Source organism: Charadrius vociferus, unplaced genomic scaffold (genome assembly GCF_000708025.1).
Source record: "Charadrius vociferus isolate BGI_N301 unplaced genomic scaffold, ASM70802v2 scaffold1413, whole genome shotgun sequence".
Taxonomy (NCBI): Eukaryota; Metazoa; Chordata; class Aves; order Charadriiformes; family Charadriidae; genus Charadrius; species Charadrius vociferus.
The window spans coordinates 1,046,416-1,057,251 of NW_009647827.1; the positions used below are offsets into that span (position 1 = coordinate 1,046,416).

Consider the following 10,836-nt stretch of genomic DNA (forward strand, 5'->3'; position numbering starts at 1 on the left):
GCTCTATTTCCTCTCTCCGCAAGCCCGAAGGCCCTGAGCATCCCCAGCGCCAAGCCCGGGGTTTGCCAGCCCTGTCTCCGCAACCCTGCAGCACCCCTCCCCGCTGCTGTTCACATATGGGGACAGAGCCCACCGCAGCTCCTCCGTTGCCGCCTCAGCCCAAAACCCCATGAGCCCAACACCCCATAAGTCCGCTCCCACCCAGGACACTCCTGGCCCCCCTAGTCAGCCCTGCACTGACCTGGGGCAGGGGCTGCAGCACTGAGCAGCCACCCCAGTGGGGGCACAAGCTGGGTGAACTCAGGCTGCAATGCAGAGGACTGCCTGGGAAGCCCACACCAGGCATCAACAGCCAGGGCTGGTGGGGCTACAGCTGGCCACAAAGGTCCTTGATAGGACAGCACACCCCCCGTCCCCAGGGCTTTGCCTCCAGCACACACTCCCCTCTGCAGATCATTGCGGGGGACCTGCCATCCCCCTGCACCTCCACCCTCCGCAGCACAGCGCTGGCTCCATCCTCACTGTTACTCACACCTCTCACCCACCACAGCACTTAAACATGAAAGACATATGGAAATGAGCGGCACTAACAAGAGTATTAATTAAAAAACCATCTGTTGAGCCAAGGAAAGCTTTCCCCTCCCACAGCCAGCCTTGGGCTGGGACAGAGCTTAGGGCAGTGATTTGGCTCCTTGGCAGAGTGGGGTACAGCCAGCAGTGAGGCTGTGGGGCAGGGCAGCCCACAGGCTGGGCAGGGGGAGGGTACAAGGAGGTGGTTGTGGAACCAAACCCCACGTGGAGGTTTTAAGTCATCTCCCCATGGAGCAAAAGGCACGCCAGACCCATCTGGTTTGCTCTGTGTTCAGCACGCTGACTCCCATCCCTAGGGCACTCACCGTTAGTAGGTCTCATCCTAGCCCTGCTTCCCTGCAGGTGGGCACAAGCAGGGTCTGGGAGTCAAGCCCCTTGATGCTAAAGTCCCTTCCTTCTCAACTGCTCAAGGCTGGGTCGGGAGCTCCTGAGGCCAAGCTGGTAGCTGCTGCAGCATCCTGCTGTGGAGTCATTCCAAGATGGAAGGCCAGCAGGGATGGCAGTCCAGTGCCCACAAAGGCTTGGTGGCCAGTGCTGTGGGCACATTCAGCATCCATCTGGTCTGCAGCTAGGACCTTCCTACCGTGGCCTCGACCATAGTTCTGTCCCTATGGTGGCTTACATGACCAGAACAGTGTCAGTGGAAGAGGGAGCCTGTCTTGGCTCTGTCATGTATGTCCAGGTCTCTGGGGACAGAGCTGGCAGCAGAATCTCTTTGCATGACTGGAAAACCTGCATGATTTCCTGTAAACACATTTTTAATTACCCATGGCAGTGCTACTGGTCCTCCAGCTCCCCTAGCAATCCCATCAGATGTGCTCGAGCCCACCTTCTCCTTCCCTGGGGGAATAAAAACGACTGGCTTTTCCACTGCTGCTTCAGAGGGAGACAGGGCGGTCCTCAGGGAGCACAAGGGTGTTCCCAGCTGGAGACGGGTACCAGCATCAGCATGAATGCAACCCACTGAGCATCGCCCCAGTGAGAAGTGACGGGCCAGTGGGGAGAACAAAGAATTTAGGGAAGGGAGCCTGGTCAGAAACTCCCTCCTGGGAAGAGAGGTGGCATAGCAGAGGGTTACAGCAGTACCCACGATGGCTGCTCCTGCCAAGGGCCACATTAATAGCAGCCGTGTGCAGGCTAAGAGGCCCCATGGTAGGCAGTGAGAGCCCACAGCCCCAGATGCCTGGAAGGAGTCATTGTGGGCCCACACCGGGGGTCTCTTTCTCCAGCTACATGACCAAAAAGGGCCCTGCTGTGCTCAGGACACTCGCCTTACATCTCCTTACCTATCTTTGCTGCAGGGCACTGGCTACCATGTCCCTTTGTGGCCCCAAGCTGCTGGGAGAGAAGTCCCTGTGGAAAGGGGCTCTCAGCGCAAAACTGTAGACCCCTGGAAGGAGCACAGCCCTGCAGCCAGTGTGCAGATCAGGTCACGGGAAAGACTTTGCACCTGGGAGCTGAGACCTTCCCCCACGCAGTTAGCTGTCCTGGCCCCAGGGAGGCTGTAGGTCAGTTTGTCCTACTTTGACACTTGATTCCTCAGCAATGGGTGGTGCAGCCCTGGCTACGCTCCTCTGCCCTGCAAGCTCTGCCCATGGCACGGGGATAGGGGGCAGGTCCCATGCTCCAGCTCTTCCTGATGGCTGCAGCAAACACAGAGGACAGATCTACTTCTCAGGCCAGACCCTGGCCCGGCTGCAGGAATTACCTGGCAGAGAGGAATCACAACCTGCAGCACAGGGATGGGACAGATACTTCTGCAACAAAAGGGAACATAAGCCTCCTCCAGGAAGCCACCAGGCAAAGAGAGACCAAGACACCAACATCCCCAAGCCCAGCTGCAGGAAACACATGCAGCTCCCCAGCGCCTGCTGCTCGCAGAGCATCCCCTAACACCGGAGAGTCACGGGATGGGGCCAGGCAGGAAGGCAGCCCTGCAAGACAGTGAGTCCAGAACATCTCCTCTCCTCTCAGATGACAGCTTTGGGATGGACGGAACTTAAGGAAGGAGCACAGTGATGCAAACACATGGCAAAGGTAAGCAGACATCCAGGGTGGTAGCCTTCCTCGGTGTGGGGCCAGTGGCCACAATCCCAGGTAGCCCAATTCTACCCAGAGGAAACTGTAAGGAGAGCAAGAGCAGCATTTTCAACTCTGCCTGTCCCCAACTCTCAGTGCCAACCCTTCCCATGAAACATTTGAGCAGGCCCTTACCAAAGGTTGGCAGCCACTACTGGGACTGACCACACGGGACGTGGCAGTCACACTCGCAGATGTCACAGCGCAGGAACCAGCGGGCCCAGCCCGAGCGCTTGGTGACGCAGGCTGAGATCTTGATGCAGCCATGGTTGAGGAAGGCTCCCAGATGGGACTGGGTGCTGCAAGACGAGGAGCACTTCCCAGTGATATCCCGCTCGCTGATCTCGATCCGACCTCGCAGGCAGATCCCTGCAAGAGCAGGGCCAGAGCATGTCACAGGGTGCCTGCCAGCCCTACAGCCCTCCTGAGGCAGGCTGGGGGAAAAGAGGGATCGGAGACATGCCCACAGCCCCCCTGCCTGCTCCCCATGCAGGCAGGGTGTCCCCTTGGGCTCGGCGTGACACCCAGCAGTACTCACGGAGGCAAGTGGGCTTGGGCGTCCAGTAGCCATCGGACTGACAGGCACTGGCCGGGTCCCCTAGCAGAAGGAATCCCGCACCCCTGAGCCAACCCACCAGTCATTGCCGTACACCACCGAGTTGAAGTCCGCTTCGGGTCGCCCGCAGTTCACTGGGGACAGGGAGGTTCCCATGGGCAGCATAGGGCTAGCATCCTGTGCAGCCTGCTCGGCAGAACGGCAGCCCAAGTGGATACACCCAGACAAGTTGTAGGTCCTGCGTGATGACCAGGGTGCTGGGCAGGCTCTGTGGGCACCCCAGGCTGCATCCCCTTGTGGTGCAAGGACAGGGCTGCTGGAGAGACTCCACGCACATGTGTATGGCACAAAACCTGTCCTCCCCAGGCTGGCTGTGTCCCCCCTCCGGCTGTACCTCTGCAGAAGGACTTGTAGCCCAGCCAGCAGCAGCTGCCGTTCCCACACTGGCTCCTCTTCAGCTCCTTGTGCTTCCCCTTGCAGCCCCCCAAGCAGATGGGCGCTGTGCCAGACCAGTAAGTATCCAGGTCTCCTGGTGTCGCAGGGAGCAAGGCAGAGCAGGGCTGGGGCAGGGGGCCGAGGACCACCCCTCCTGCCAGCTCCCCAGCCCTCAGAGACACGTAGGGAGGTAGCACAAGCCCAGCGAAGGCTCATCTCGGCCCACCCCCCAACCCCTGCTGTGGTGAGGAGCACATCCACTTGCTGCCCCCAGCTCTCCTCCAAGCCAGCTACCGCTTCCCTTGTGCCAGGCCTCGGCACAGGGATGTGACAAAGGTCTTGTTCCCTGCTGGGAAAGACCAGTCCAGCCAGGTGCCAGCAGCGCTGGGGCACCCTGTTAAGCCCCTCTTCCCCCAACACCCTGTTACCTTCTGGGTCCTCACAGGAGACCAGCGTGGCCAGCATGGCGAGGAAGAGGAGGCCCAGTCCCATAGCACACACTGCCCTCCTCCCCTTGCCCCTCAAATCAAAGGCCCCCTCTCTGCTTGCCCAGGAGAAAGTGAACTTGTTTTCCATACACACAGGACAGGGGATGCTGTAGGACATAGAGGAAGGGAGGAGACATTCCCTTTAATGCCAATCCTCTCCCCAGCAGATAATCTCTGGCAGATTACCCTCCCTGGACCCAGTGTTTAAAGGGACAACTCCCAGTCACCACAGCCTCACCTCTGCTCCCAGCACCTAGCACTCACGTCATGCGGGAATGCTGCAGTCCGAGATAATGCAGGTGCAGCCATGGCTCTGGCAGCAGAGCCCCGTGGCCCGCGTGTTAGAAAGAGGGCCAAGCTGGAAGTGCTGCGAATGCAAACCTGGCAGGAGGCCCTTCTCTCGAAGGCATCCTCGGCCCAGCTCTGCCAAGTACCAGGGAGCAAGGGCCAGGCAGGAGCGGGGAAGGCTGGGCAAGGCCCCACCACATCGCGTGCTGGCAGCACAGGGATGCTCTCCCCAGAGAGCAGCGCACGCTGTCAGGGCTGCTATGACAGCCAGCTGCCTCCCACCCTGCCTCACCCCGAGAACAAGGTGCCCAGCGCATGGCCCTAGCTGCATTTCACTGGCCCATGGGAGGCACTGTGCGTGCACGCCCCTGGAGAGAGCAGTTTTGGGGTGCAGGGGTGCGCATTGCCCTTCACACATTAATCCGGCCCCAGGAAACCTTCCCACACAGCCTGCAGCAGGCAGCTCTGCCCACTTAATCCCTGCCCCTCACCCGGGGCAAAGGCCTAAAGGGGCTGCTCTCACCACCCCATCCCAAGGGCACAGCCACGAATCACACCCACAGTGTTTGCAATTAGAAAGCCAGCAGATGGCCAAGGGTTTAGCATAAAGTGATTTCCTCCATTAACCTGGAATTCCAACAGCTTTTGCTGAATCGCTTGAGAAAGGAAGCAAGGGGAAAAAGTCAGTGCCCAGCCTAGGAGATCAGCAGGTCGCCTACCTGCCTCCATCTGGGCCCATCACCTCCACATACATGGGGGTGAGGGCCTGAGTGTCACTCCAGGGACACCAGCTGCATACTGTCCGCATCCAAACCACTCGACAAAGGGCAAGCTGGCTCCGCTCATAAGCGCTACTCTCTCTATTCAAAAAGCGACATTGCAGTCAGCTGACATTGATGCCCTAACGGAGGCAGCATAAATCAAACCCACATCAGGGAACAAGAGTGCCAGAGCTAAACCTGGCCTTCCAGTGCCACCTCCGGGGACGTCGAACAACACACTCTCCAAGGCAAGTCGCCAGCTTCACCAAGTGGCAGCACAAAGGACACGTCAAGAGATCCTGGCAGCTCTTTAGTGCCCGCCTCCCACACTGCAGGTTTCAGGCACCCTCAGTCTCATCCTCTCACCACAACATGCCACGGCTGACAGGGACGGGGCTGAAACAGACACCAGACACTGGTTGGCCTGGCAGTCTGACTTTTATTTGTCTTGCCAAAGTACACTTTGCCCAACCAGGAGCCCAAACCCCAATGTGGGGAGGAAACCCAGGGGAAGACAAAAGCAGTAAGAAGCTCCCAATCCCCCAGTGCTGCAGGACAGCAGTAGCCTGCAAGGGACAGCACCTCCAGCTCTCTCCTCCCAGAGATCAGTGCACTGTAACAGGATCAGTGGTGCAAACACCACCAACAGCACCAGCTGAACCACCTAGGAAAGATGATGTGCAGGGAAGTGCTGATGAAGGCAGAAGTAGAGCATGCCATCCCTTACAGAACAAAGTACAGATGGGGGAGAACAGGTCTGCTAAGGGCCACACATCTCCCCAGGGAAGAGGATTCAGCTGCAGTGTCTGCTCAGCACACCATCCTGCCTGGGCAGATCCTAGCCAAGGACCAGGCTCAGCAAGGGCTGACAACTTAGCTGCACAGCAGCAAGGACCACATCACCAGTGAGTAACCAAGAGGGGAAGGCCTGTGTCAGGCTAAGACCAAACCTCCTGGAAAGGTAGGAGAGGCTTGCTAGTCCCTAATCCCCAAAAGCAGGAGACAGACAGCTCTTTCCAGCTCAGGTCACTTGACCCACAACTGAGAGAGACCTGTCCTTCCCCTCTCTCCATGCTAACGAGAACTGGCAGTCGGTGAGGCTGGGGCAGCAGAGGGGGAAGTTAGCCAGCTGCAGGTAGGTGAAGACAAGCTCAGCGCTACACCCCAAGCACCTCCCAACTTCCCTCACCAGTACAACCCACAGAACCCCAACTTTTCCACATGCAGAGTGGCAGGCGAGCACCTCACACGATCTGTATGCCCAGCTCCTCAGCTGTTCTCTGCAGACGGTCCATGACATTCTCCTCCAGGTCCATGGCCAACCCACTGGGTGCTGCCACCTGCTCCTCTGAGGATGTGCTGGCCATGACATAATACACAGTCTCGCTCTCCCCGTGTTCGTTGGTCCGGTTCACCACACGGATGACGGGGTTGGCTGGGGTGCTGGGTTCTTGCTCTGATGACAGTGCTGCTCCTGGGAAGGCACTCTGCCGTGCTGGCTCAGGGTTGTCAGCAAAGCAAGCTGCTGGGCGCAGTGGGGCCGCTTGCAGCTCAGCCATACTGTTCTCTACCAGGGGAGCCTCTGCTGGGGCCTCCAGAACAATGCCCTGCAGGTTGTCCTCACCCTCAGACAGCATCACGCACTCACTTGAGCCATCCAGTGCCTCCCCCTGCTTCTCTCTGTCCTTCAGTAGCTGCTCTGTCAGCTCCACGCTCTCGTAACGCACCAGCTGCAGCCTCATGTAGCCATCCTCATGTTCCTTGTACCTGAGCAGAGATAGGCAGCGGTAATGGAGCCAGTCACACTGCAGCCACTTCCCAGGAGACAGGTAGCAGCCTGAAGCCACAGCAAAGGAAGGGATACTATACTCTAGGTTCCAATGCCCAGTGCTACATAGATGACACCAGGCAAGTAAAAGAAAACCCCTTCAGCCCCTACCCCTAAAAGCACATCCACGTGGCAACTTCTGAGCTTTCTGCCAGGCCTCTATCATATCCCAAGCCCATCTTCTTCCACCACTGTTTCACTGGGAGCATTTGAAGTCCATTCTCTTCCCCTCCCAGCTTTTAGGCTCTGGAAACCCTTTGGAGTTCCCTAGAGAGGCTGCAGCAGAGGACTCTGTCAACAGACTGATCTGCAGCATCTCTCTCTACAGTGGAACACCTGGACCTGGCCCCTGCCAAGCTCAGAAGCATACCACCAGATGCAGCTGGGATGGCACCACTGCTGCCCTTGCCTCTAATCTCTGACCAACTGCTGGAGCTACCACCCAGCACTGCTCTGTCACTGTGCCATATCCCACCAAATGCTTGTAAGCCCAGTGCCTTCCAGCCACTGGGAAACGGATCTTGGACACATTACAGGCAAACATCAGAGGCCAAGCACTGCCAGGTCTCTGCTCTGGCAAGACACACAAAGCAACTCCAGCTGTCTCTTGCACTAGAGAGGAGGTAGTGAGGAGCTAAGGATGGGCAGTACCTGAAGCGAGGATGCCCCGAGGGCCATTTGAACTGGTGTTTCTTCCTAAGGTGGACAGTGAGGTTGTTTCCACGTGTGAAGCACTTGTCACAGACATGGCACTTGTACCGGGGCTCTGAGTCACCCTGAAGGGCAAAGAGAGGGATGTGAATACCTCATGAGTCTGATGAGAGGGCCTGGTATCCATGCATACGCATGCCAGGTTCCCCGAGAAGACATATCATTGCAGCAGTAAGAGAGGAATGCAGCCTGACCTCACATTCCTACACCTGTGGGTCAGCCTGGGGCATTTCATGTGCCTTTAGCTTTTTTCCTCATGCTTCTCTACAGCATGTTGCACTTAGCGGTTCTCAGCCTCATTGGGAGAGAATACAGAGCAGAATAGCCTTCTGCTGCATTCCTACCTCATGGACCTTCCGGTAGTGCAGTTTGATGGAGCAGAGGGAACGTGCAGTGAAGCTGCAAGCCTCAAACTCACAGCGATAGGCTGGCTCTTTGCTGTGGGTGTCCAAATGTTTCCTCAAGTCAATGAGATTCTTGCAGCTGAAGGAAACGAGAGGGAACAAAGCTGAACACTGTATAGAGCACATGTGCATGTGCCTCTGTGTGCTTCTCCATCACCATTCTGGGAAGACAGAAAGCCCTGGTCTTCACCTGTAGTCACAGTAGTCACACTTGAATGGCCGCTCCTCACTGTGCCGAAAACGAATGTGATTGCGCAGGGAGGAGGGCAGCGGGCAGGTCATGTCACACAGAGGGCACTTGTAATGGTTCACTGTGCGAAAGAACAGGTGGAAAACATTACCACAAAGCAAAGGAGAGCACACACGCTTCAGAGCCTCAGTTGGAAGAAGGGCCTTTACTCACCATGGTTCCTCATATGGTCACGGAGCAGCCTCTCTGTGGCAAACCTCTTGGAGCAGTGAGAACACTGGAAGCTCTGCTCTGCAGCATCAGGGCCAGCAAGAAAGGGGAAGGGGTGGTAAGAAGAGATCAAAGCAGAAAGAACAGCACAAAGAGCAGCAAGTGAGAAACAGAGGTAGTTACAGTGGAACTGAGAATGCTTCTTTCCAGGCAGAAATAGCAAATACTGACTACAAAGCCAAAAAAAATCTCAACACTTGCATAGGCCAATCTGACTCCCCTTTGCACAGCCTCCTTATGCTGCCAGTGCAGGAACTGGGGAGCAATCACCACACACACACACACACACGACCAGCACAGAACAAGGGAACTCGACAAGCAAATCTCAGTGCTGCTGCCCTTGACTTCAGTCCTGGGTCCCTGCAGGAGGAACAGCTCTGGCTGCAGCAGTGCGAGCCCTGTGCAGCCTTCTCAGCCTCCAACCCTCCTGCCTCTGCAAGAAGACACTTCTCAGAGATTCATCAGTATCTTAGTTCCCAGTCATCAGAGAAGCAAGGCTGTTGCCAAGCTCACCCGTGCCCTTTGCTTGCAGAGAACAGGCAGCTCTACCAAACCAAATGGTCCAGTCAGAAGACTGCTCACAACCCACTCCTCCCACACCCGCAGGAGCTTACGGTCCAGCGCAGTCTGACGGCGGATGTGGTCAAAGAACTTGGTATTGTTGGCAAACATCCCCCCACAGGTAGGACAGGCCACCACCTTCTCCTGAGTGTGGCTGCGCAAGTGCTCCCGCAGTTTGCAGCGCCCCTTGAAGGTGCAATCGCAGTCTAAACAGAAACAACAGATTGCCATTAAGATCCTTCACGCATAGGCCACGATCCACAACCTGACTAAATGGCAGGCTTCTTACTTCTGTTTTGACTAGCAAGAATCAACTCCCTGCTCCAAAAAGCCCACAGAGCAGGGTCACAGGAAGATGAGATCACTAGTGTACAATGGGCATGGGATCCCCCCACTGCAAGCAGCTAAGGCAACTGCACAAACACAGGAGAAAGAAACTACTGAAAAAATTAAACTGGAGTCTTTTCTGCTAGGTATTAATTAAATATAAATGAAAAGCTCAATATTAAGCACTCACTGGATCCCCTAAAAGACGTTTTAGAGGAATATTTCACTGTGGGACCATGCACACATATTTTAGAAGTTCAAGAGGCTCTCTGAAACCCTGCCAAGGAGTGCAGAGTTCTCTTGTACGACATTTGCAATCCAGCCCTGTGCAAAACTCTCTAGAGAGGCCTTGCATGCACTCACTAACCTTTCCAGCCACAGAGGACCACATGGTTCTCCTTCCCTGCTGCCTTGTACTCCGAACAGAAGCTGTGATCCTCCACATGCCGATAGAACCACTCGGGATTATCAAATGATCTCTGTTGGGGAGCAGGGACAGACAGAAGGAGGTGAAAAGATTAGCACGAGCTGGCCTCATCCAGAGCACAGGTATACAGGTCTGCCTTTCACACAGGTATGAACACAGCAAACAGGCAGGCATGCAGGTGAGCTGCAGGACAAAAGGAGCTCTCCTTCCCTTGGCCGCCATGTCACAGATAACGCATAGGAAAGCAAAACTGGGTCCCCTGTTCTCACCTCACAGTACTCCCACAGACACAGAAAGTTCTCCTGGATCTCAGGAATGATATTGCGGCTCTGGAAGTCCAGCTGGCAATGGCTCACATCTGACTGGCTCTGCAGGGCCCGCAGCCCCCACTGCTTCAGCTTGGTGTGGTAGCAGTGGAAATAGACGTGGCGAATGAGGTCAGCTGAGCTCTCTGGGGAACAGAAACCACATTCCTGCCACAAACACGTGTATTGCTCTGCAACACAAAGAGAAGATTTAAAGGCTATAACGATCTGACAGAATCTCTTCCAGTAAAGCTCAGGTTCCCACAGACAGGGGAACACCACTTTTTTTTTTTCATGAGATTCCAGTCCTGCAGCAGGCAGTGCTGCTCTCCTCAGGGGGAGGAAGATTCTCTCACAGTGAAATATCTCAGAGATGAGGGAGGGCTCATGAGCCGCAGCGGTCGAGGCAGCTAGCTCCTTACCGAGAGGGTCCACCTCGTCCCGGTGTTCGCCGGGAAGGTGCTGCTGCAGGTGCTGGGCCACGTGCTCGCAGAACTCCTCCATCTTCGAGGCCACGTAGGTGCAGACGTCCCACTCGCACTGCAGCACCAAGGCCTCCTTACCGCCGGCCTTGGCGGGCGGCATGGCCGGCCGCAGACGCCGAGGACTCCCCTC

The 10,836-nt window shown here is 56.5% G+C and overlaps 1 protein-coding gene across 1 annotated transcript; it reads right to left on the minus strand.

The window, feature by feature from the left end:
- Positions 1-6,442: 6,442 nt before the first annotated feature.
- HINFP (histone H4 transcription factor) lies at positions 6,443-10,830 on the minus strand. Its single transcript, XM_009882467.1, has 9 exons — positions 10,644-10,830; positions 10,186-10,412; positions 9,857-9,968; positions 9,216-9,368; positions 8,545-8,622; positions 8,332-8,452; positions 8,082-8,220; positions 7,678-7,802; positions 6,443-6,965 (listed from the first exon to the last, which is right to left on the minus strand). The coding sequence occupies exons 1-9, from the start codon at positions 10,804-10,806 to the stop codon at positions 6,443-6,445; spliced, it is 1,641 nt and encodes a 546-aa protein (XP_009880769.1). The 5' UTR covers positions 10,807-10,830.
- Positions 10,831-10,836: the final 6 nt, after the last annotated feature.

Bases quoted from the DNA above. Each gene is read 5' to 3' on its own strand.
- HINFP (XM_009882467.1), bottom strand. From the start codon at position 10,806: ATGCCGCCCGCCAAGGCCGGCGGTAAGGAGGCCTTGGTGCTGCAGTGC. The intron at 9,969-10,185 runs GTGAGAACAGGG...GCTCCCCAACAG, and splicing joins GTCTGTGGGAGTACTGTGAG to AGATCATTTGATAATCCCGA. The intron at 9,369-9,856 runs GTTAGTGAGTGC...GTTTCTGTTTAG, and splicing joins GGTCCTCTGTGGCTGGAAAG to ACTGCGATTGCACCTTCAAG.